General features: G+C 53.8%; 1 protein-coding gene across 6 annotated transcripts in view; it reads left to right on the forward strand.

Annotated features, from left to right (window-relative positions):
* ECE1 (endothelin converting enzyme 1) overlaps positions 1-25711 on the forward strand; it is a 121138-nt gene extending 95427 nt beyond the window's left edge. For all 6 annotated transcript variants that reach the window (XM_004005152.6, XM_042244639.2, XM_027965562.3 and 3 more), the window contains 11 exons: positions 3201-3343; positions 4721-4835; positions 11388-11498; positions 13018-13116; positions 13713-13790; positions 15282-15385; positions 18723-18833; positions 19617-19684; positions 20367-20557; positions 23014-23109; positions 23788-25711. In XM_004005152.6, the coding sequence (XP_004005201.2) occupies positions 3201-3343; positions 4721-4835; positions 11388-11498; positions 13018-13116; positions 13713-13790; positions 15282-15385; positions 18723-18833; positions 19617-19684; positions 20367-20557; positions 23014-23109; positions 23788-23964 (1293 nt within the window). In that variant the 3' untranslated portion in view covers positions 23965-25711. The remainder of the gene's footprint in view (positions 1-3200; positions 3344-4720; positions 4836-11387; positions 11499-13017; positions 13117-13712; positions 13791-15281; positions 15386-18722; positions 18834-19616; positions 19685-20366; positions 20558-23013; positions 23110-23787) is intronic.
* The last annotated feature ends 571 nt before the right edge of the window (positions 25712-26282 follow it).

Genomic DNA, 26282 nt, shown 5'->3' on the forward strand with positions numbered 1-26282 from the left:
GCCTGGAGAATCCCAGGGACGGGAGAACCTGGTGGGCTGCTGGCTATGGGGATGCACAGAGTCGGACACGACTGAAGCGACTTCACAGCAGCAGCAAAGCAATAAAGAGTGAAAATTTTCGTAAACCACACACACCTTATTTCAGAGCTGTGGGAATTTACTTGCACAGAACACCTGCTCTCCCTACAGGAACAGGCTTGTGTTAAGTACACAGGGATTTATTATCACCTGTATCTCCACCCTGATCAGAGTCCCAGTGACCAGCAGTTGGATGAAGCTCTCGTTAATTGTATAAACAGCGACATTTTGTCAACTTGGCTATTCTCCCAGGGGTCTTTGCCAGCAAGTCACACAGTCCCATGGCACTGTTGAGCTCTGTTTGACCAGCTCACCTGGACACCATCATGTCTTGCAGCCACGGAAATTTGATGGGGAGGCCCAGAGGTTACTTGCTTAAGGGACTCCTGCCAGGGAAAGAGGGTGGAATGGACCAGGTGCGGGGGAAAGAAGCTCGGTTTATTGAATAAGCCGTCCCAAGAGGCACTTGGAAGGGATTGTTGTCTCCATTGAAAGAAAGGCTGCAGAGTGACTTGAGGTCCCAGAGCTGGTTCCTGGTGGGGACCCCAGTCCAGGTCTCACTCAGGGCATGGCTCTGCCCAGCTCCTCTTGCTCCCAGGCAGGCAGGGATGTGCTGGGCACACACAGCTCTCCCCAGCTCCGTGGGCAGTTTGCAATAGGTTATGGTGGGAACACAGGTCACCCCCCATCACTGAGAGCTAGTTGTTACATATATATATTTATTTATTTATTTATTTATTTATTTATTTATTTATTTATTTATTTATTTGGCTATGCTGGGTCTTAGTTGTGGCATGTGGGACCTAGTTCCCTGACCAGGGATTGAACCCAGGCCCCCTGCCTTGGAAGCATGGAGTCTTTGCCACTAGACCACCAAAAAAAAATCCCCGAGAGCCATTTGTTAAATGTTTCCCAGCTCACCACTGCCCACAGGACTGGCCCCCTTCTGTCCTTTGAGGTCCTTGCTCCCCAGCAGCTGAGCTCCCCTTTAAAACCAGAGAGACTGTCAAGTGGCAGGTTTCCATGGCTGCCTGTGTCACTGAAGGCATTCTAAGTATTTACCAGCCGGTTATGGGTTCATCAGTGTAACAGGTTGAGTTCACTTTCTTAACTGATCTTCCCGTATGAAGGCCGTTTACAACGCAACTCTCACTTCCTTAATTTGTCTTTGCACTTTGCCCATTTTCAAGGGAACAAAGAAAAGAATTTGGAATCAGTCCTAGGACCACTCTTGGGAGACGTTGAGCAATGATTGCAATAGCTAATCAATGATTATAATAACTAGCATTGGTTGAGTGCTTGCTCAGTGCCAGATACCATTGGTATTAGAGGCATTTTTACTGTAACACAGGATATATAGTCCTGAAAAACCTTTCTTTCTGTAAAATTACAGGACTAAAAATAACAGAACATGTGGGGAAAACAGGACTAGAGCAGACCATTGGAAAGTTGTGTAACTTGAGGACATTATGCTAAGTGAAATGAACCAGTCATACAAGGACAAATACTGCATGGCTCCACTTATATGAGCTACAGAGTAGTCAGATTCATAGACAGAAGGCAGAATGGTGGTTGTCTAGGGCTGAGGGTGGGGGAGATACTGTTTAATAGAGTCACTTTCAGTTTTGCAAGATGGAATCTGGGGATGGATGGTGAATGTACTTTAATGCCATAGTTAAAATGTAGCATGACTTTGTAATCAAAACACTCCCAAGACGGTAACTGGAACCTTGAGAGAGAGCTCGGCATGGCTGGAGGCTGCCTAGGGGGTGGAATGGCGTTCCTGGCTGTGGACACTGAGGCCCTGCAGACAGACGGACAGGAGCTGTATGCAAGTGGGCTGCTGTTCCACGGGCCCAGGGCAAGTGCAGCCCTCTGGGAGCTGAGCTATGCAAAGCAGGCATGTGCCTCTGTGGGGACAGAGCCCTGCAGGTGCTCCTTTTACGTGCTCTTGAAATAGAGCTGACTGGCTTCCCGTGTGTGCCTCAGCTGAGCTGAGGGCTCTCCCTCTCTTGCTGAGGTTAACATCCTGCACCTGCTTTTCCAGCTTCCATGCCTGAGAAAAACGCCCCTGTGGGCCGAAGCCCTCCACATTCTGCGGCCGTCAGTCTCGTAGTTGCCAGTCACGTGGAGGACCGCTCACGTAGGAGCTGATGCGTGTTGCAGAAGCACACGTTGAGTAAAACAGATGAGTTTAAGTTGTTTAATCCCCATATTAACCCTGTGGGATGGTTTCTATGAAGATGAGCCTCACTTTTCAGAGATCCTGAGGCACAGAAAGTAAGGTGTTAGTCGCTCAGTCGTGTCTGACTCTTTGCAACCCCATGGACTATAGTCCGCCACAGGCTCCTCTGTCCATGGGATTCTCCAGGCAAGAATACTGGAGTGGGTTGCCATGCCCTCCTCCAGGGGATCTTCCCGACTCCAGGATCAAACCTGGGTCTCCTGCTTTGCAGGCAGATTCTTTACCATCTGAGCCACCAGGGAAGCCCAAAAATACTGGAGTAGGTTGCCATGCACTTCTCCAGGGGATCTTCCTGACCCCGGGATTGATCCTCGGTCTCCCGCTTTGTGGGCGGATTCTTTACCGTCTAAGGCACCAAGGAAGCCCTTGAGGCACAAGGGGCTTCATCAACTTATGTGAGATCACATAGCTAGTAAGGGTATGAACCCGGGTAGTTTGGCTCCAGATTCTGCACACCCCCATGACACCCCTCTGAGGCTCAGTTTCTTCATCAATAAAGTGGGGATAACGGTGCCCACCACCTAGGCCTGTCGGGCAGTCTGGCTGAGAGAAGACGCGTGTCACCCGCGGTGGCTCCTGGCGGTAGAGGGGCCTGACCGACAGCTGCTGCTTCTGTCCCCGTGTCTGCTCTTCTTCATTTCAAGTTGCAGTTCGGTGTTTGGAGCCTCATGTGCGTCCTTCTGTGTACAGGGACTCTGACAGCAGTCAGCCAGCCTGGGTTTGACGTCTGCCCAGTGCACTATCAGTCAGCGCCCAACTCTTCTGCTTTGTCGGTGGGTGGGGAGAGGAGGGCTCCTTCTTCGGAAGAGCAACCTGGAGACCTAGGCTCTGAAGAGAGGCAGCCCAGCCAGAGTCACCCTGTCCGCTTCCCTTCCAGACCTTGGCGCCGGCCATCAACTGGCTGCCCTTCCTCAACACCATCTTCTACCCCGTGGAGATCAATGAATCAGAGCCCATTGTCATCTACGACAAAGAATACCTGAGCAAGGTCTCCACCCTCATCAACAGCACAGACAAATGGTAAGGGCACCCAGCTCCCGGGGACGGGCCCTGCAAAGGCAGCCTTGAGGTCACACATGGCCCCTCTGCTCGGCCAGAATGGGGACACGCTGACCAGGGAAATCGGCCCACGGACTGGCTTTTTAAAAAGATTTATTTGGCTATGCTGGGTCTTAGTCGCAGCACTCGGGAGCTTTTAGTGGCATCGAGTTCCTCAACCAGGTTCGAACCAGGGCCCCTGCTTTGGGAGTAGAGAGTCTTAGCCACTGGACCACTGGGGAAGTCCCCTGGGCTGGCTTTTCTGAGAGGCTGCAGGGCACCCTGACTCCTCCACCGGCCCCCTTGGTAGCCTGGGGCATGTTTTTTTCCCTTTATTGGGTTCATCTTCCTCATCCATGAAATGGAGATACAAATAGCACTTCCCGCACAGGGTTGTTGTGAGAATTGAGTGAAACAATTGGTGTGAAGTGTGTTAACACGGTGCCTGATCCCGAATGGGACTCAGTAAATGTTCTAACACTTTTAGTTAATATCTATGATTGTTTTTAATTTTAAAGACTTGTTGTAGGGAATTCCCTGATGATCCAATGGTTAGGACTCTGGGCTTCCACGGCAGGGTCCCAGGTTCAATCCCTGGTCAGGGAGCAAAGATCCCACAGTCCCTGTGGTACGGCCAAATAAAAAGGATATATTGTAGAAAATTTTCTGAACTACAGAAAAAAGCAACAAAAATTGAAATTACTCAGAGCGCTCATGGTGATCTTATGGGATGTGTGTGTGTGCATCTGTAGAGAGAAGCATGGATTTGTGAGTGAGAGAGATGGGTGTTCTAATGCCTTGTTACTCTTTTTCCCCATCGTTGTGACCACGTGGATAGTTTGCCTTTCCTTAACATTTATCATAAACATTTCCCCGTGTCAACCCCAGGCCCTCTGCATGTCTCATTTTTCATAACTCCATGATAGTCCATTGAGTATAAATATGATTGTTTATTCACCATTCCTTGTTGCCAGACATTTAGATTGGTTCCGGTTTGAGGCTGGATGTTCATTATAGTGAACACCCTGCGTGTGTGAAGGTGCCTTGCCTACAAAGGTGATGTCGGCCCCTGATGACCCTCTGTGCTGTGTGGGGCAGGGGTAGTGAGAGCTCCCATTCATGGAGACTTGGGCCTGGCTGGTCAGAGCGTCCTTTCCTGCCCATCCAATTCTTAGGCCCCTTTTCCCATTTCTGGCCTTCTGGCCGTGACACCCTCAAGCTCTGGAAGTGGCCACCCCTTCCCTGCTCTGGCCGAGTGGCACCCACCATCCAGCGTGCGTGTCTGTGACCCCTCGAGGTCGGGGAGGGCTTGCTGCGTCCAGCCCCGGGCACTTCTGAGCCTGTCTGCTCCTGCTGCAGCCTGCTGAACAACTACATGATCTGGAACCTGGTGCGGAAGACGAGCTCCTTCCTCGATCAGCGCTTCCAGGACGCCGACGAGAAGTTCATGGAAGTCATGTATGGGACCAAGAAGGTGAGCCTGTCAGCGTGCGTTTCCCACACACACGCCGAGCGCCTGCTGGGCACCAGGCCCTAGAACTCACAGGGAGGTAGGTGCCAGGCAGAGGAGGAAGAGGGCCACCCAAGGGACCTGCCCTGGGGTGCATCAGTGTGCGGGAGGGGACCTAAGATAGCTGGGGTGGACAGGAGCCCCCAGGAAGGGGTGGTTACACTGAGTCTTCAAGTTTAAGGGCTTCCTTCCCAGGTGGCTCAGAGGCAAAGAATCCGCCTGCCAAGGAGGAGACTTGAGTTCGGTCCCTGGGCCGGGAAGATCCCCAGAAGAAGGAAATGGCAACCTATTCCAGTATTCTTGTCTGGGAAATTCCATGGGCAGAGGAGCCTGGTGGGCTACGGTCCACGGGGTTGCAAAGCATCAGACACTACTGAACTACAAGTATAAAGCAGACCCAGAGATTTAGCTAATTTACTGCAAAAGGTGGCTTCTGTTCTCTCCCTGCCGACTTCTCAGGTGCGATGGTTCTAAGGCTTTCCTTGTGTAATAGAACTCATGTGACTGTCACACCCCTGCAGAGTGGGTGCCACCCTCAGCCCCCTTTTACACAGGGGCCCTCCAGTAATCCTACTTCTTCCCCATAAATATAAAACCCTTGGAGCAGCCCCCCTGACTCCCAGAAAGTACACCAGTGTCCACCGATGCTATTATCCTCCCAGGCCCCAGTCCAGGGGCGTCTCTGCTACTCTAAATGCCCCATGTGACCCCTGCCCACCGGCTACTTCCATCTTCTCCTCAAGGAAGTGGAGGTCATCTCTGTCGTGGCCACCGACTGTGTGCCCACCGACCTGTGCCACCGTGTGCCAGGCTCTGAGCACAGTGTGCAAACACTGAGGTGGGGTCTGTGCCCTAGGCCCCCATGTCTGCTGAGGGAGCTGGTAGAAACTGATCAGTCCTCGCAGGTGCTGAAGGGACCCCCAACCCAGGGCCCCAGTGAGAAGCCGAGAGGTCCCCCAGCTACAGAGCAGGAGAAGCTGGAGAGCCGAGCCTTTGGCCAGCGCAACCTGTCCCCACCCAGGACCACTGCTTGCAAGACACTAGAGGGTGGGCACAGCTGGCTCCCCTGGACTCTGCCCCGCCACTCCTCCCAGAGTCCAGGGGGAGTGGGCGGGGCCAGATAAGGACTCAGGGGATGGCAGGATGTGGGTCTCACAGTTCATCCTGGGGCAGGGTTCTCCGTGTCCCTCTCTCTGGTGGGAACGGGGCTGAGGAACAAGCCCTGAACCGAATCAGAGGGGCTTCCTCAGCCTGAGGGCCGCCCTGGCCCTGCAGGGAAGGGAGGGGAAGAGCTGGCTGCCCTGCCTGGCTCCCTGCTCCAGCTGCTCCTCCTAGCCTGGTCCAGCCCTGGAGGAACGCCTGGGTGCAGACCTGAGCAGGCAGGGACTCTGCCCTGGAGCCCTGGGCTTCCCGGGGCCTTTATACAGGAGGGGCCTGACCAGGACCTGGCATGGCAGTTACTGAGACGGCCCTGTGTGTGGAGCACACACCTCCATCATTGCTCTCCCCCAACCCCGCTGGTTACAGATGAGAAAACTGAGGCTCAGGGAGGAAAGGGCTTTCCCTAGTCACCCCGCAAGGAGGCAGTCAAGAGCAAATTCAAACCCAGATCTGGATGACTAGAACTTTTAGTACTTTTGGCTACCCACTATTAGTAATAATAAATAAAAAATATCCCTGTTGGATGTTTACCTTTATAGACATTATCTCCCCCCAAGTTCCTACAATAGTGCTCTGTGTTGGAAACTATTACCATCATCCCATTTTACAGATGAGGAGACTGAGGCTCAGTGAGGCGAAGGGACTTATTCAGAGTCACACAGCTCCTAAGTGGAGAAAGTGAAAGTGTTACTTGCTCAACTCTTTGCTCAACTATGTCAACTCTTTGCGACCCCATGGACTATAGTCCTCCAGGCTCCTCTGTCCAAGGGATTCCCTAGGCAAGAATACTGGAGTGGGCTGTCATTCCCTTCTCCAGGGGTTCTTCCCAACCCAGGGATCGAACCCAGCTCTCCTGCATCGCAAGCAGATTCTTTATTGTCTGAGCCATCTGGGAGTTCCATAAGTGGAGAGTGGCTTTCAAACCCAGCATGTCTGATTCCACAGCCTGTCCTTCTAAGCTCTGCAGCACTCAGCTTCTGCTCTGCACTAACGAAAAGTGACCTGATAGTTGCCAGGGGCAACGGGGGTGGGGGGGAGGGCAGAGTGGGGAGTTGTCAAATAGGTACAGAGTTTCAGATCTGCAAGGTGAAAAGTTCTGGAGACTGGTTGCAGCACCGGCAGATATGAAACTACTGGACTTTACACTTAGAGTTCCCTGGGCCAGGCTCAAAGTGCAGCTGCAGCTCTGACTAATGAGATGCTGAGAGCTGGTGGGACACAGGGAGGCCTGGGCAGAGGCAGGGGTAGCTGGGAGACCCTGCAGGTGCCAGGCTCTGGGCCAGGGGTCGCTGGATGCCCCCAGATGGAGGGATGGAAGGTACTGCCTATCTATTTCTCCTTCTCCAGCTCAGCCCCTGTCATGACTGCTCCTGGGTCCTGGCCAGGTCCACCCTGCTTGTATCCAGCGCAACTCACAGGACAGCCCTTGTGTGACCTTGGGTAGTCCTGGCGCCTCTCTCAGCCTCTGTTTTCCCATCTGTTGTTTGGGATCATTCCTGACCTCATCTCACAGGACCCTGGGGAATGGCCTCCATGTGGGAAAACACTTTTAATTTCCTAAAGCTTTATAGAGCATCCAGTTGTCCATTGATATAGGGAGATAATAACACAGAACTTTGCGTCAAAAGATCTGAATTTCCATTGCCTCCTCTGACCAGCCAGCCTTTTTTAAATATAATTTTATTTAGTTATTCGTGTATTTTGGCTGCTCCGGGTCTTCCGCTGCTGTGCGCAGGGGCTTTCTCTAGTTGCAGTGCTCTGATTTCTGGTTGTGGTGGCTTCTGTTAGAGTGGAGCACGGATTCTAGGTGCACGGGCTTCAGTAGTTGGGGCACACGGGCTTAGTTGCCCTGTGGCCCATGGGATCTTCCCGGATGAGGGATTCAACCCGCGTCCCCTGCATTGGCAGGCAGATCCTTTACCGCTGGACCAGCCCGGAAGTTCCTAACCACATAGTTCAGTTCAGTTCAGTCACTCAGTCGTGTCCGACTCCCTGTGACCCCATGGACTGCAGCACGCCAGGCCTCCCTGTCCATCACCAACTCCTGGAGTTTACTCAAACTCTTGTCCATCGAGTCAGTGATGCCATCCAACCATCTCATCCTCTGTCGTCCCCTTCTCTTCCTGCCCTCAGTCTTTCCCAGCATCAGGGTCCAAGGGACTCTCAAGAGTTTCCTAACCACACAGCCTTGGGCAAATCACTACATTAGATCAGGGAGCTTAGTCTTTCTATCTGCAAAGTGGGATAACCCATCACTGCCCTGTTTACCAGAGGGCTGACTAGGATTACACAGGGGATCCCCACAAAGTCTGCTCTAAAGGGTACCATACTCCACAAAGAAACACAGAAAGAACCTGCTTCGTAGGGTTGTAGGAGGGCTCTAGGGGATAGGGCCCAGAAGCCAGTTCAATTCAGTCGCTCAGTTGTGTCTGACTCTTTGTGACCCCATGGACTGCAGCAAGCCAGGCCTCCCTGTCCATCACCAATGCCTAGAGCTTGCTCAAACTCAGGTCCATCGAGTTGGTGGTGCCATCCAACCATCTCATCCTCTGTCATCCCCTTCTCCTCCTGCCCTCAATCTTTCCCAGCATCAGGGTCTTTTCCAATAAGTCAGCTCTTCGCATCAGGTGGCCAAAGTATTGGAGTTTCAGCTTCAGCATCAGCCCTTCCAATGAACATTCAAGACTGATTTCCTTTAGCATGGACTGGTTGGATCTCCTTGCAGTCCACGGGACTCTCAAGAGTCTTCTCCAACAGCACAGTTCAAAAGCATCAATTCCTTGGCGCTCAGCTTTCTTTATGGTCCAGCTCTCACATCCATACATGACCACTGGAAAAGGTCCATATAGCTTTGACTAGACGCACCTTTGTCAGTAAAGTAATGCACCCAGCAGGCGTTTAATAAGCGTTAGCTACTGTTGCTGATGCTGTTGAGCTTGTTTTGCATCTGCTGCTTCCCCCAGATGTTCTGGGTGCTTCAGCTGAGACGCTTGAGGGCAGGACCTAGCCCCAGCTGTCAGGGAACAGCTGAACGGCTCAGAGAACACTGGCTGTGTGAGTTAATGAACACAGACAGGAGTGGATGTGTTTATGCAGAGCATCTCCTGAGAAGACAGTGAATGAGAATCGGTCCCTGATTCAGCCGCCCCAGCCTGGAGCCTTCATGGAACCCAGGAGCTACAGTCCTCTGGTCCCGACCTCCTGCATGGTCGGCCTGTGCACCTGGGGCAGGGTGCGGGCACAGGGCTGGGAGAGTTTAAATGGATTTAGCAACCAGGAAGTTAAAGAACTTAGAAAAGGCTGGAGGGCCTTTTTCTTTCTTCCCTCTGGTATTTAAGGATCTTTTAAACTAATGAATAATTTGTGATTGTTTTTGTTTAGTGGCTGAGCCATGTCTGACTCTTCTGTGACCCCATGGACTGTAGCCAACCAGGCTCCTCTGTCCATGGGATTTCCCAGGCAGGAATACTAGAGTGGGTTGCCATTTCCTTTTCCAGGGGATCTTCCCAACCCAGGGATGCAACCTGAGTCTCCTGCTGGGCAGGTGGATTCTTTACCGCTGAGCCACCTGGGAAGCCCAACTGCATACAAGTAGATGGGGAAACAGTGGAAACAGTGGCCGACTTTATTTTTCTGGCTCCAAAGTCACTGCAGATGGTGACTGCAGCCATGAGATTAAAAGACGCTTACTCCTTGGAAGAAAAGTTATGAGCAACCTAGATAGTATATTCAAAGGCAGAGACATTACTTTGCCGACTAAGGTCCGTCTAGTCAAAGCTATGGTTTTTCCAGTGGTCATGTGTGGATGTGAGAGTTGGACTATAAAGAAAGCTGAGCGCCGAAGAATTGATGCTTTTGAACTATGGTGTTGAAGACTCTTTGAGAGTCCCTTGGACTGCAAGGAGACCCAACCAGTTCATCCTAAAGGAAATCAGTCCTGAATATTCACTGGAAGGACTGATGCTGAAGCTGAAACTCCAATACTTTGGCCACCTGATGTAAAGAGCTGACTCATTAGAAAAGATCCTGATGCTGGGAAAGATTAAAGGCAGAAGAAGGGGATGACAGAGGATGAGGTAGTTGGATGGCATCACCTACTCAATGGACATGAGTTTGAGTAAACTCCAGGAGTTGGTGATGGACAGGGAGGCCTGGTGTGCTGTGGTCCATGGGGTCACAAAGATTTGGACACGACTGAGCGACTGAACTGAACTGAATGGACTAAAAATGTGTACATTAAGTATGCAGTTCAGTGAGTGTTGAGAAATGAAATCGCTCCGTTACCACCAGCCCAATCAAGGTAGCGAGTGTGTCCATCACCCATTTGTCACCCATTTGCTCTGTGTAGGAGGCTCCCTGTGTCCCCATCGGTCCCCCCATCAGCCCTGTCCCCCCCAGAGGTGGGTGTAGATGGAGCCACACACCGTGCGGGCTTCTGTTGCTCAGCATAACGGCAGTGAAATTCATCCATGTTGTGTGCATCCGTCCCTCCTTCCCCTTTTGTTGCCGAGTCGTGTGCTGTTGTATGAAAATACCACATTTTGTTCATCCATCTGCCTGTCGACCGGCATCTGGGTGGTTTTCAGTTGATGGCTATCGTGAAGCAGGCTGCCCTGAGCCTGGGTGGTTTTCACCACCTGTTCTTCAGAGTTAGGAGGACCGGCTTCCTCTGCAGCACAGGGGTTTGTGTGATCAGGGCCACCGCTTCTGGTCATGCAGACTGTCCACAAAGGTGGCCTGGGTGGAGGAGCAGGAAGGGCTGAGCACAGCCCGTGCTTGGTCCCAGACCCCAGGCCTGGGAGGCTTCAGCCCAGCCCCCAGCGCATCTTGTGGGCTGGCGGGCTTGTGGGTGAGACTGAGGTCGGATGAACCTCGGTCATCCCGCAGGGTCCTGGTGGCAGCTCTTTCTCCAGGAGGCTTTAAATGGGGCTGCAGCCCTTCTGGGGTTTTCTGTGACTTGGGGGTAGAAAGGGAACTTCCCAAAATTCTTTGCGACCAGGATCTTTAGCATCCTCCAGGAGAGAGGAGGGGCGTGGGGTGTGGCGTCCGGCATGTCACGGTTCCGGCGGCAGAGCAACTTCGGACCAGTGGCTTCCCCTTGCGGACTGCGTCCTCATCTGCCTCCCAGGTCCATTTTGGTGACTCTGTAGGATACCTCAGCATCTGTGGAGTGCTCTGCAGGAAGCGACTGATGGCAGGGATTAGGGTGATCCCGGGCCTTTTGGTCCAGTGCCTACAATAACTTCCGCTGGGTCAGGAAAGGTCTCCCTCAAGTTCTGGACGGAAGCACGGACCCCGCTGTGCCACTTCCTGGACAGACAGTGCCAACTAACCCTTCTGACTTGTGTTTTCCAGACGTGTCTTCCCCGCTGGAAGTTTTGCGTGAGTGACACGGAGAACACCTTGGGCTTTGCGCTGGGCCCCATGTTCGTCAAAGCGACCTTCGCCGAGGACAGCAAGAACATAGTAAGTGCCCCCCCCCCGCACACAGAGGCTGTGACGTCACACCCGCCACCCCCATGAGCCTGCCAGGCCATGCTCTCATCTGCTCTGGACCAGCCCTACCCTGGGCCAGGGCTCCAGCCCTAACTCCAAGGTTCCATTTTCTAAAGCCTTGCGTAATCTGAGTTACCTACAATAGAGAATATGATCATAGTGGCAGGCACTTTGTCTGTAGGATTTCATGTAGCTCTCCCCGCTTCCCAGGGAGGTTAGTCTGGCCATCTCCACCTCCAAGGGTAGGCAGGGCCCAGAGAGGTCATGTTGACAGAACAGCTTGACATGAAGTGGTGGTGGGCACAGGATGCCCGTGGCTGAGCACCTGGAGACAGCCAGGCCCCAGCCCCGATGCCGGCTTTGTCTCTTCCTGGTGGGGGGTCTTGGGACAATACTCTGACCCCAAGGACATGGAGGTGGGCAGGCCCACCCCGCAGGCGGAGGCTGAACAGCATTGTGCGCACGGACAGTGACTGGAGCAGAATGAGGGCTCAGGGAGGGGTAGCTGCTGGGCCGTTACTGCTGTGGTTGAGTTGCTAACTTGTGTCTAACTCTTTGAGACCCCACGGGCGGCAGCACCCCAGGCCTCCCTGTCCTTCACCACCTCCCAGAGTTTACTCAGACTTGTGTCCATCGAGTCAGTGATGCCATCCAACCACCTCATCCTCTGTCACCCCCTTCTCCTCCTGCCCTCAGTCTTTCCCAGCATCAGGGTCTTTTCCAAAGAGTTGGCTCTTCGCATCAGGTGGCCATAGTATTGGAGCCTCAGCTTCAGCGTCAGTCCTTCCAATAAATATTCAGGCTTGATTTCCTTTGGTACCATTTTTATTGCTAACTTTAACTGCACAGATTTTTCTTTGCAGTCAGAGGTTAGCAAACTGACTCGCACCTCGTACGTGACCTGCCTGTCAGAGGCCGATGCAGGTTCTGAGTCAGGTTCTGTCCGTCCTGAGTCTGTCTGCTCCTCCTGCTGCCCGGCTCCCCCTCCCCCTGCTCCGGAGTCTTTTTCAGCCTCTGGATCTGCTTTTGACATTCATCTCCAGCCTGAACAGAGTCTTTCTGGAACCACCCCTCAGAACTCGGCTTCTCTAGATTTTAAAGCCCAGTCCATCCTAAAGGAACTCCATGATCTGGTACCTCTGAGAACAGATACATGTCCTAACATTTCTGAAAAGAATCGCAGTGCATGGCACACAGTAAAGGCACTGATAAGTCCTGCCGTAAGAGTCTTTTCCAGTGTTCCCAGAGCTTGCCCTGAGTGTATATGACCAGGGAGCCCTGTTTATAGAAACACGTCTCTTCTCGCAGGATGCTAGTGTTCAGAGGAAGGAGGTTGGGGGACCGTGGCTGTGGACCCCCTTCCTCAGCCCAGCACCTTGGAGCACGAGGCCTGGAGCCAGGATCTGAGTTTAGCCCCACAGCATCCTTCTCCATGGGATGCCCGCTGCCCATGGACAAGTTCAGTGCCCACACCTGACTGTCTCCTCAGGCCGGCGAGATCATCCTGGAGATCAAGAAGGCATTTGAAGAGAGCCTGAGCACCCTGAAGTGGATGGATGAAGACACTCGGAAATCAGCCAAGGAAAAGGTGAGGCTGGCCGGGAGCTGGGAGGGGCTCTGCACAGAGGGCTGTGACCTCCGAGGAGGAGGTGGACGAAGGAGGGACTAGCCGGTGAGCCCAACACGGATGCCGTGGGCAGTCCAGCATGATGCGAGGAGAGCCATGAACACATGGCTTGGATTAACGACTGGGTGAAAACAGACTGTGCTAAGCGTGCAAGGGAGGGTCTTCCCTGGTGGCCTAGTGGCTAAGACTCTGCGATCCCAACACTTGAGGCCCGGGTTTGATCCCTGGTTGGGAAACTGGATCCCATGTGCAACTAAGACCCAGCACAGCCAAATAAATATAATTTTTAAAAAAAATGTGTGCAAGGAAGAGGTACAGAGTGATATGACGATGGATTAGACATGGTCCAGCAGCGGCAGGGAGGCCACGGAAAGCTTCCCTGGAGAGGTGACATTGAGGCAGAGATCCCAAGGATAAGGAGGAGTTAGACAAGAGAAAGCTACGTGAAAGCCCTGAGTGGGGAGGGGCCTGGCCGCTTTCCCTGGGCCCCGACCTTGAGCCTGGCACCCACAGGGCCCTGCCGAGCGCCCACTGTCCTCCGTGTCTCTCCTGCCCAGGCGGACGCGATCTACAACATGATAGGCTACCCAAACTTCATCATGGATCCCAAGGAGCTGGACAAAGTGTTCAATGACGTGAGTGGCTCCCTTGCACGCTGCCCCCTTGCATTCCTGAAATGCCCCTGGGGGGCCTCCGCTTGGGAGAGGGCAGAGGCTGATCTGGGTGGGCTGCTGGGGGTACCATGACTGTCAAGACGTCCTGAGATGAAGTGGTGTGGGGTCTGGAGATGGACTGGGCACCAGGGGGCCGATCTCTCCTCCTACCTCCCCGGGGCCAGCCAGTGGCCCCTGCCTCCCAGGACCCACCAGCAGTCCATGGCCAGCACAGCACAGTCCACTCCATTCAGTGAGCGGGAGATAATGGGGGAGGGGGGTGACCAGATCCTAGAAGGCATAGAGATAATCTGCATCCCTAAAAGCATCAGAGTGGAGCCCCCTATGCCTCCCAGCCCCCAGAGAAACTGGGACCTGCCTCCCGTCCCTGCTTCTCCCCACCTCCCCGGAGAAACCTGGGCCTCTTCTTCAGACCTTGAAATGCTAATGGGAAGGAGGAAGCCTAAACCCCAGATGCACGTTTAAGCTTAATTTAGGCAGCAGGGTAGTTGATACGTCCCTGGTGGTTAGAGCTTTGGGCAAATCACTCCGTTAAATGGATTGTGCTTCTGCCCCGAACGTTTTATACCTTGTAATTGAAATTTGTGAATTCAGGCATTTGTGAAATTATAATAACCTCTCATTGTGGTTATATTTAAAACCTAAGAATATGAAAATTACGGCTGAGAATATGGGACTCATCTGCAGCCTTTTTCCTTGAGAATAATTTTAGATGCTCCAGGGTATCATGATGTAAGATGAGGGGCCCCTGGAGACAGCCCAGGCAGACCCCATCTGGATTAGAGTCTGAACCCCAAGGGCCTGGCCTTTCACTGGAGCCCTGATGTAAAGAGCAGGTCTGAGAGAGAACCTCACACCTGTGGCAAGAGCCGAAAGGCCAGGCTGAGTGGGGAGGAAATGTGCAGTCATGCCTGCGCCCTGAGAGTTCACAGATCCCAGCTGGATTTATGAGATCTGTGCTGGCCAGTGTGGCAGCTACTAGCCGCAGATCCCTACTTTAGTGAATTAATATCAGTTAGTTTATTAAATTAAAAGGTTGCACTCGCCACATTTGAAATGAGCTAGAGCTGTATGCGGCTGATGCTGACCATGCCTGACAACACATGCATAGAACCTGGCCATCGTCGCAGAATGTTTTGGACGCTGCTGGACGTATTGCCCACCCAAGGCCCTGGCACGATGGCAGGGGCTTCCCGTTGCCCCGAGACCCTGCTGGGCCGCCCTAGGTGAAGCTCATAGTGTATCCTTGAAGGGAGAGGGCGCCAGCCCCTGGCCAGAATGAGGGCCAAGGAAAGCATCCCAGCCTGCAGCCCCGAGCCCCCTGTTTTTGTCTGCCCTGCGGACCAGTGCCCAGGCCACGCGGGGTTTCAACTTCCTCGGTTTTAGAAGATGGGGTTTGCATTCGAGGACCTAAGCGTGCTCTGACCCTGTGACTTACTCCCTCCTGCCCAGTACACCGCCGTGCCAGACCTCTACTTCGAGAACGCCATGCGGTTTTTCAACTTCTCCTGGAGGGTCACTGCCGACCAGCTCCGGAAAGCGCCCAACAGAGATCAGTGAGTCCCTGGGCCTCGCTGGGAGGACGCTGGCTCCCGCAGGCGGGTGTGGGGGCCCAGCGCTCCTTCAGCCTGAATTGTGTGCGGGGATGTAACTGTCCTGACGGCCCTCTGAGCTGCAGGGACTGCTGTTATCCCACTCAGATGCCAGGAGCCGGGATCAGCCTGAGCCTGTGTGTCCTTAGTGTCCAGCCTGTTGGCAGAGGGGGGTCCACCTGACATCACGGCCCAGCTCTGCTGCTACAGCCTTCAAGGCTTTGCTTAATTGTCTGCAGATACAGGGTGCGTGTGTGCATGTGTGCGTGTGTGCGTGTGTGCGTGTGTGCGCACACATGTGTTCAGTTGTGTCTGACTCTTTGCAACCCCATGGACCATAGCCCACCCGGCTCCTCTGTCCATGGGATTTCCCAGGCAAGAAGACTGGGCTGGGTTGTCAGTTGCTGCTCCAGGGGATCTTCTGGACCCTGGAATCCACCCCGCTTCTCCTGCGTCTCCTGCGTTGCAGGCTGATTCTTCACTTGCTTGAGCCATCAGGGAAGCCAAAGGGCGAAAGCCACTTCTTTCTCTTTGCCCCTGGTTCCCCCTTGTGGACAACAGGGGTTTGAACAGCTCTGTTTCTTCTTTCTGTCCTTAACCATGGTACACCCTAAACATACAAGAAAGTGGTCTTTTATCTCCAGAATATGGTGCAGGCACTACCCCAGTGTTGTGAATTTACTAGAAGTCTTTTAGCGTAAACTTTTCCATTTAAATTAAGTCTCCTACTCATTAATGTATCCACGCTTAATGCATCTCTGTGGGACTCACCTGGAGGAGACATAGTGACTAGCTAGGCTCTCAGAGAAAATATCCTTTCTGTCTCACTCCACTCCCCACTGGTCCTTCATATCAGAACAATCATTGGGAAGCCAAGTTTTTCATTAATATCTACCATCAGAGCCTCTTCTATGCTAAAAAAAAAATCATTGAACCCCCAAAAGCTTGTTTATGGGGATTGTACTGACTTTTCTGAAAATTTTATGAAAAAGAACTGTTTTTTAAAAAGTTTACTAAAAAGAGAGGTATTGTTCTACTTTTTACAAGTTTCTTTAATGTCTGGCTTAATGGGAGACGGCAGGATTCTCACATCTGCTCCTGCCTTCCGTCTGTTGCAATATATTGTTTTGAAATATGTAGATATTCTGGCCTTACACAGACATGCAGTTAGAAAAGGAAAGAATATTTTAACTGTCTTTTTGTACATGTGTACCTGCTTCGTTGATACTATTCCAAAACGTGACGGGCAGTAATTTTTTTTAATTAATTTTTATCGGCGTATAGTTGGTTTACAATTTTGTGTTAGTTTCTACCGTAAGGAAAATGCACCAGCCGTGTGCGTACACATATGCCTGCTTTTTCGGATTTCCCATTGAGGTCACCACAGGGCACTGAGCGGAGTTCCCTGAGCTACCCAGTAGGTTCTCATCAGATAGCTACCTGATTCATGGTATCAGTAATGTATGCATGTTAATTCCAATCCTCAATTCACCCCACCCTCCTTCCCCCCCTTGGTGTCCTAGGTTTGTTTTTTACCTCTGTGTCTCTATTTTGCAAATAAGATTGTCTGGTTAATTGCAATGCAGAGTCTGAAACCATGCTCATAAACTTTTCACACTCTTACACTAATGGTTCATCAGCGTGCCTTGCACTTTGAATGGATCCTTCCTCTACCCATGCATGACTTTGTAACACCATGTGTTGGTCATCTGGAAAACAGTGCTTCACTGAGTTTCAACATATCTTCCAAACAGTGGCATCTTCATTATACATTATATATCCAAAAAAAAAGTCTACAGCGGGTAATGTCGCTGCTGACCTCCAGAGAAAAAAGTCTTTAAGTATCGGACAGCTATCAGGTTTGCCGTGGCCGACACCAGGTTTCCAAGTTTTTGCTTGAAATTTCAGTTGTTTTGAAACCTTGAGTTTTTATCGCTGGCAGCAAACCGCGTCAGTTGTCTTGCTTGAGGTGATGCGCTCACTCTGTTCATTTTTAAGAAAACGCCTGTCAAGCACCCATCATCCTCTCAAGTACAGATGGCATTCCGTGAAAAAAAAAAACAAAACACACAGAAATTCTGGGACTTCCCTGGTGGTCCACTGGTTAAGACTCCATGTTTCCAATGCAGGGGACGTGGGTTCTATCCCTGGTCAGGGAACTAAGGTTCCACATGCCACAGTGTTGGCCAAAAGATTTAAAAAAAAGAAATAAAAACAGAAATGCTTACAAGTGCTTCCCATCCGGTCACACAGACTATTAAGAGACTTGTACTCACGGGTCTAGGTTTAATGAAGTTAATTATTATGCTGCGTCATCAAGGATGTTCTTCAGTGAACAGATTTTATTTATTTATTTTTTTGTGAAGAACATGGTGACCAACTGAACTGGTACCACTGCCTTGACTCAGCTGAGGCTCCAGCAGTTTTACCCAGTGTTGCCTTTCCGCCATCCGTATAATGTCAATGGGGTGGGAAAGGTAAATAGCATCTTAGTATTTTAATGAAAATAGTCTCGGCCTCACAGAGCCCCTGAAAGGGAACTGGGGGCTTCGCATCTCGGCAGCGGCAGCAGCATTTCACCAGGTAGCCATGGAGCACACTTTGAAAACTGCTGACAGATTCATTTTTGAGCCTACAGAGTAATGACTTTCTAGTATAGAATGGTCCATTTTGTTCTTTGTGGTTTTTTGAGATGTTCAACATCTTTAATAGTGAAATGAAATATAAAACGAGGTTTCATTGTACACTTGCTAACACAGCCAAAGTTGATAGTTTCTAACTATCACCTGGAAATATCCAGCCTGGCAGGTGCAGGTGTAAAATGGTACAACCCTGGTGGAGAACGGGGAGCTATTTTCTCTTTTTTGGTTTTTAATTTTTATTGCAGTGCAGCTGATTTACAAGGTTGTTAGTTTCAGGGGAAAACAAGATGAACCAGTTAGCTCTCCACGTGCATACATCCACTCTTCCTAGATTCTTGCCCCATATAGGCCTCACAGAGCCTTGAGAAGTCTTGACCCCTGTGCTCTACGGCGGGTCCTTACTAGTCATCGCATTCCGCTCTTTGCCAGGGTCTCACTGTTCCACTGCGCGATGTGACATTGAATTCAACCAATTCCTCCCTTACAGACATTTGGGTGTTTCTGGTTTCCTCTCTCAAAAGCAGTGCTACCTCATGCTTGCACGCCCTGGGCCAGGTCAAGGGGAATCCACACTTCCAGGGCTCCCGACACCCCCAATGGGCTGTCCCTGCCTACCACCTGCTGTGGGGTCAAGGCTTCCACGTGTGTCTTGCTTGCAGGTGGAGCATGACCCCGCCCATGGTGAACGCCTACTACTCGCCCACCAAGAATGAGATCGTGTTTCCGGCCGGAATCCTGCAGGCGCCATTCTACACCCGCTCTTCACCCAAGTAGGACGCTCCTGGGGCTCCGTCCCATCTCCTCCCCACCCCCTGTGACCCCTCAGCAGACCCCTGATAGCTGGGTCAGCCCACAGCTGACCCCGCCTCCAAACCTGTCTCACCGAGGGCTCCTTGTCCCACCGGCCAGGAGATGTTGCCATGGAAACAACTCTCACTCCCTGTGCTTCCCTCCGGGGTCTCCTAGACCTCAGCGTCCCTACATAGTGGGAACTCAGGGCCCATCATGGAGACAGTTCAGTTCAGTCGCTCAGTCGTGTCCGACTCTTTGCAGCACGCCAGGTCTCCCCTGTCCATCACCAACTCCCGAAGCCTTCTCAAACTCATGTCCATCGAGTCGGTGATGCCGTCATGGAGGCAGGAACCCCAAACAGGGGAATGCCCCTCTAGTGATATTCTAGAACAGTCTCAGCTGAGAAGTTGGGAAGGGTGAGAAGTCGCAGAAGTGAATTCCCCACAGGCCTGGATCTGAACCCCAGGCTTGCTCTCTGCTGGCTTACTGGCTCTTGGGCAAAGTGGCTGAACCATCCTACACCTCCATTTGCTCCCTTATAGTCAGTTACTGAGGCCTAGCTCTTTGCGCTGACCCGAGGGCAGTGCCTGGCACGGTGCTTGGAGTGCAGCGGGCACAGGCTGACGCAGCCAGCTCTCCAGGTTCTGACCGGCTCGGGGGCCCGGCTGGAGCCCTGCAGGACTCTGCTGTGTCTCCAGACTGAGGAAGTGGTAGGCCTGCCCTGCATGACATCACTCTCACCCCCGTGTCTCCCCCTCCAGTGCCTTGAACTTTGGCGGCATCGGCGTCGTCGTGGGCCACGAGCTGACTCATGCTTTTGACGATCAAGGTACGGGTTCCCCGGGGTCCCCTTCAGATGCATCCCCACCAGCTTCCTGGCGCCGCTGCTCCTGCTTTGCTCCTGTGCATCTTAGCCTTGGAGACAGGAGGACATGGAAAGTTAAAATCCTGGCCCAGGCACCTGCCAATCTGTGTGGACTCTCACAAGCCCCATCATTTCCTCAGGCCTCTATTTTCTTATCTGTAAAATGGGCGTGTTGATCATGTGGTGATTGCGAGGACTGGGTAGGCTCACAGTGGGACACCCTGCTCCCCGAAGGTGTGCGGTGCTGGGGGCAGTACAGCATTCCCCACTGTAGTCAGTGGGGAGCGGACATTCCTCCACCACCCCAGAGACTACTCTGGTCCAACGACAAGTAGAAGAGTTAGTACCTCCCCAGCTAATGTCCAGGATCCCCCTTATTGCCTCCTGCCTTGGGGACCCTGTGACCGAGAATGAGGAGGCAGGACCTTCCTGTGACCTCCCCCCTGCCGCTGGGCGCAGGGTCAGAGACCCTTCACCAGCCTCGATGGTGAATCCAGCTTCACCGAAACTCGGAATGTCTGGGTCCTTAGTCGGGTCACGTTCCTCCCCGCCCCAGCCACCCCAGACCGGCTGATGCATCCCGGTCCTTCAGCACCCAGCTGCGTCTCCCCTCCGCCCAGCCTGACGCTCCCCTCTGGCCCCGCAGGCCGAGAGTACGACAAGGACGGGAACCTCCGGCCCTGGTGGAAGAACTCGTCCGTGGAGGCGTTCAAGCAGCAGACCGAGTGCATGGTGGAGCAGTACAGCAACTACAGCGTGAACGGGGAGCCGGTGAACGGCCGGCACACCCTCGGCGAGAACATCGCAGACAACGGCGGCCTCAAGGCGGCCTACCGGGTAGGAGGCCCTCCCTGCACGCCCCACGCCCGCCTCTGGGTCTGTCCAGATGCTTCTCGGTTAAGAGTGGTGGGAGACAAGCTGGGGCACATGCAACGGGGTCTTTGGGCCTCAGTGGCCACATCTGTGGAATGGGTGGCAGTGCGGACCGAGTGAAAGGGTGTCTGTGAGGCACCCGGCTCGGACCCGGCACACAGAGGCTGTGTACCCCAAGTCCAGCCCCCACTGAGGGTCACCAGAATGGGCTTGGGCTGGACCCACCTGAAGACCTGCCTGTCCCTCCCTTTGCAGGGGAAGCCGCCCCTGACCCAGGCAGCAGTGGGCCCGGGAAGGGAGGGAGGGGGACACTGCTCACAGAGCCGGTTCCGGCTCCGGTCCTGGTTCTGGAGTGAGTCACTCAGCCTCCCTGAGCCTCTGTGCATGTGGCTGTGTTCATCCCTGCATTGCTGGGTGTGAGAGAGATGGCACATGACGGTTTGGGCGCCAGGTCTAGTCCAGGGTGGCCCTTGGAGATGTTGGCTGAGTTGGAAGGGACAGATGCCAGAGGCTAAGGCAGAGCCTCCTCCTCCTCCCCATGGCAGCAAGCGCAGGAAGCCTGAGAGATGCTGTGTGCTGAGGCCTGTGGGCCGGGGCCCCGGGAGCTCTACGATTAGGTATCTCACGCCCGCTGTGCAGGCCACAGAACCAACCAGAAACCACCTAGAAACATCCGGTGACTTGCCCGATGTCTGTTAGTCGGTGAAAGTGTGTTGCAAACTTTCGACCCGCTGTGTCCTGTTTTTGGTGCTGGCGGTTCTGGGACGAAACAGCGACGGGTCCTGCTCTCATGAAGCCCCCAACTATAGCGGGTCAGGGAGGGGGAGGAAGGCAGTTCACACCTCCACGGATAAATGTGATGATGTCAGGTGCTGATAAGATGAAGAAGACAAGACAGGCCAAAGGAATAAAGAAAAATAGGGGAGAGGATGGTCAGGGGAGGCCTTCTAGAGGGGATGACCTTTGAACGGAGTCCAGTAGGGTGAGAAAGAGGCAGGGAAAGAAGAGTAAATGCCGAGGCCGTGAGGTGGACCCAAGCCTCACACAGCCCAGGACAAGAAGAAGGACGTGGCAGGGATGGAGGGCACGGCCCTGTGTGGGAGGGGTGGCCGGAGGAGTGGCTGTCCTGGCTATGGCCCCTGTCGACTGAGCAGGACCTTGGGGTTTGTTCTGGCTGCCGCGGGATCCACTGCAGGGTTTTACACGGGGGAAGGATCTGCGTCACCCTCCACAACCAGGTCAGCAGACCTACGGCCTGTGGGCCACATCCTGCCCTTAGCTGGCCAAATCAATACAAATAAATCAAAGCTGTGGGAGAGAGGGGACAGCTACACCCACTCATCCCTATGGTGCCTGTGATTGCTTTCATATATCAGGGTGCTCCTTGAGCTGTTGCAGCAGAGAAACTGTTTGGCTTTCAAAGCTGAAAAGACTTACTCTCTGACCCTTTCCAGAAAATGTTCTCAGCCCCTGCTTTATGAGGATGACCTGAGTTGCTGTGTTGGGAGGGGGTTGGAACTGGACCAGTTTGAGGTCAAGGAGACTAGTTAGAAAGCGGCTGTGAGGTTGTCCAGGCAAGAGATGGGCTAGAGCAACGTGAGGGGTGAGATGTGGTTAGATTGGGGTTGTTCGATTGATTGAAAGAAGATGAATCAAAGGAGAGTCCTGGAGTTTGGGCCTGAGTAACTGGGTGGTTCAGTTCAGTTCAGTCGCTCAGTCCTGTCCGCTCTTTGCGACTCCTGAAGTTTACTCCAATTCATGTCCATCGAGTCGGTAATACCATGCAACCATCTCTTCCTCTGTCGTCCCTTCTCCTCCTGCCCTCAATCTTTCCTAGCTTCAGGGTCTTTTCTAATGAGTCAGTTCTTCACATCAGGTGGCCAAAGTATTGGAGTTTCAGCTTCAGCATCAGTCCTTCCAGTGAATATTCAGGACTGATTTCCTTTAGAATAGACTAGTTGAATCTCCTTGCAGTCCAAGGAACTCTCAAGAGTCTTCTCCAATGCCACAGTTCAAAAGCATCAATTCTTTGGTGCTCAGCTTTCGTGGCTGGCATCATTTACTGTGATGGGAAAGCAGTGTGTGTGTGTGTGTGTGTGTGTGTGTGTGTGTGTGTGTATCTTGGATGACCAGCTAGAGCAGTTGAATGTTCCCAAGAAAGGCTGGAGCTGGCAGGATGCATCTGTATTTAGATGGAGGTGATATTTAAAGTCGTGGGGTTGAATGAGCTCCCTTTGGGATGAGTGCGGGTAGAGGGCAGCTCCTCTAGGCTGAGTTAGGCTCAGAGCTCAGGCCCAAGACCCCCAGAAGCCAGGCCCTCTCCCGACAGGGTGTATGTTCCCAGATCTCCCCCACTAGCCCTCCACTGCCACCCGATTGTTCCTGTGTCACGGGGACCCTGAGCTCTGTTCTCCCCCCAGGCCTACCAGAACTGGGTCAAGAAGAACGGGGCTGAGCAGACACTGCCCACCCTGGGTCTCACCAACAACCAGCTCTTCTTCCTGGGCTTTGCACAGGTGAGTTCTTTAGACAAAAACTAATACCCAGGCACAGTGTGCCATCTTGAGTTCCAGGAGCGCTGAAAACCAAAAGGCAAATTTCCTCAAATAGAGAAGCCCTAGCTTGTGAGTCCATCCACAGGGCATTTACCCTGTAAGAAGGCGAGCTTCATCTCTGGAGAAATTCAAGGAAGGGTCGAGAACCCTGTTAGAGGAATTCCTGCATCAGGTAGAGGAGAGGACAGGTTTCCTTGGATGGCTAAGGGCCCTCCCAGTTCTGCGGTTCTAGAAATATCTTAAACTCAAGGCATCCCAGGTTGTCCCTAGAGTTGGCAATCAGCATGTAGCCTTCTGTTGGTGCCCAGAGCCACAAGGCCACGAGACAGTTGGTCCTGCCCAGGAAAGGAGTGATCTGGACTCAGGGCAAAGTGTTCAAACTGATTTGAGGGCAGAACCCTTTGTGCAGGTGAAGCGTAACGCAGAAGCCCAGGACAGACATTCAGCTGGTCTGGCTGCAGAAGAGGAAGCTGGGTGAAGGCCCCCCAGCCCTCTGCTTCTTCCTAACCCAGGTGGCAGGCCCGTCATGGGGGTCTCAGAGCCAGAGGGGCGCTTATTTTCTTGTTACAGTCGTGGGGCCAATCTAGCGACCTCGGGGACCCGCAGTGACTCTGCCTTCTCCCTGTCGCCCCCTCACAGGTCTGGTGCTCCGTCCGCACCCCCGAGAGCTCGCACGAAGGTCTCATCACCGACCCCCACAGCCCCTCCCGCTTCCGGGTCATCGGCTCCATCTCCAACTCCAAGGAGTTCTCAGAACACTTCCACTGCCCGCCTGGCTCACCCATGAACCCGCATCACAAGTGTGAAGTCTGGTGAAGGGCCAGGCACCCAGAGCGAGATGGAGGGCGAGGAGGGGCCCAAGAACATGCCCCTGGGCCCACAGACTGCCCCCTCCATCCGGCGGCCAACCCCCTCCCCCAACACTGCAGGGTGGTCAGCCAGAACCAAGCCTGCGATGTGCGCTCTCACCGTAATCTGAGATTTGACCCCCAGTGAAGACCCGGTCATCCCAGGCACACGTGTGTCAGCTCTGATGGGTGTTGGGGTATCAGGCGGGTTGCCCACCGGGCCTGGACACTCGCTGACAAGGACAGGGGGGCCCAGCCCCCTCCGCCCACATGCAGCACCAGATATACCACAAATACCACTGTGTCAAATGCTTTAAAGATATATTTTTGGGGAAACTATTTTTTAAACATTGTGGAATACACTGGAAACCTTCAGGGAAGTGATGCATTTAAAACACTTTTTTTTAAGGAAAAGGATCGGTATATTTATTATGTTCTGTTTTTCTAAATAACCTGTGGACAAGGGAAAGCCCCTGACTAGCCCCCTCTCTTCCTTTCTCACTACAAGGCTGGGCTGAAGCAGGATTCCAGGCCACTGAGCAGGTCCTCACATAGAGAGGTGCTTCTGCCCTTGGGGTGTGTGGTTCCAGCCCCCTCCCCTGGTTCTTGCTCCCAGCAGAGGAAGGGGCAGCTCGTTGGCACCACCTCCTGAGGATACCTGCCTCTGAACCTAGAGTCCATCAGTGGGGACCCCCCAGCAAGGAAACACTGGCCCCCAGAGTCACACTAGGGGACTGATGGCTGCGTGAGGCCAGGTCTGTGCCCTCCAACCCAGTCTGGAGGTGCCCTAGCACCCCGGACCTGGGTCACGAGCCTTGCGAGGCTGAGACCCCCCCGTCAGAGCTCTCTGCCATGCTACGGGGTCCTCTCTCTGTCCCCTTGCTTTTGGGCACCTCCATCAGCCTGAGACCTGTGGCCACTCTGCAGCGCCCCATCCCAGCCATTTCAGAGTCTGCCTTGCATGCCTCTTCTCCTGGGGGAAGAAGAGAAGAGAAAGCACCACTCGTCGCCCTGGGACCCAGGTCCTCGCTTGGGCTCCGACCTCCGCCACCTCCCTTCCCGGCTCCCAGGACCACAGCCAGCCCTGGCCTCCCGCTGAGTGCCTTATCTGGGGCTGTGCCCAGGCCCCCGCCCGAGGAGACCGCCCTCTGTGCCAGGGCCCACACAGTTGCCCCCTCAGAGGGCAGCCCCCTCTGCTGCCCAGAGGCCTGGGCCTGCCCGTCAGTGGCACCGCGGTCAGGAGTCTGAGGACCCCCTGAACGTGCCCCGGGCTCCAGCCCACCCTCAGCCCTGGGCTGAGTGGAGACAGTACTTGCCGTGGACCCTCCTCTTCTTGGGGGGTGCTCTGAGCCGGGGGGCCGGTTCAGGGGGCAGGCACGGTGGGTCTGGCCCGAGGTGTCAGGGCACCGGGAATGCCGTCTCCTCCGCGCGGCCGCAGCTGGTCGGGCTGGCCGCTTCGGGACGCCCCCAGCGGGCGGAGCTCAGGCGGGGGAGCAAGGGGAGCCCCAGCCGCCTGGCGCCGCCCCCCACCCTGGCGCTCTGGGCGGCCGCCGTCTGAGCCGCGCCCCCTCGAGGGAGCCCCGCGGGGCCGGCGTCTCTGCGGGCACAGGGGTGCGGGGTTTGGAGCTGGGAATCTATTCTTTTGTATTACCACGTTTCGTGCGACTGTAGTTCTCTGCGGCACCATTGTAACTGAAATAAAGTACTTACACCGAGGGCCGTGCGACCGTGTGTGTCTTCCCCCAGGCAAGCTGTGTCCTGTGGCGCCGCCAGTGCCCCCGGGGCTGGCCGCGCCTCCTCCCCAGAGCAGAGGCCTTGAGTGAGTCAGTGAACGCCGCTCAGGCGAGACTCTGCGACCCTGTGGACTATACAGTCCATGGGATTCTCTAGGCCAGGATACTGGAGTGGGGAGCCTTGCCCTTCTCCAGGGGATCTTCCCAACCCAGGGATCGAACCCAGGTGTCCTGCATCGCAGGCGGATTCTTTACCAGCTGAGCCACCAGGGAAGCAGAAGCGCTGGACCCTGGCTAATGCCTGTGCCCACCTGGCCCCTCTTCCGTCGTCACTAAGAGCGTGTGAGTGCCCCCTGCTGGTGAGAATGACGCATGTCGCCACATGGGCTCAAGGGACCTGGTAAAAATACTTCCATTATCTTGGAATGAAGGATGTCATCACCAATGCCGGGCCTCAGGTGCTTGGGCAGGGCAGGCAGTTCAAGGAAGAGTCTCTGACATACCCTCATGCCTCTCCTGGGTTTACATATATTCTTCCCTCTGCCTGGAATAC

The sequence above is a fragment of the Ovis aries genome, chromosome 2 (assembly GCF_016772045.2).
Source record: "Ovis aries strain OAR_USU_Benz2616 breed Rambouillet chromosome 2, ARS-UI_Ramb_v3.0, whole genome shotgun sequence".
Classification (NCBI taxonomy): domain Eukaryota; kingdom Metazoa; phylum Chordata; class Mammalia; order Artiodactyla; family Bovidae; genus Ovis; species Ovis aries.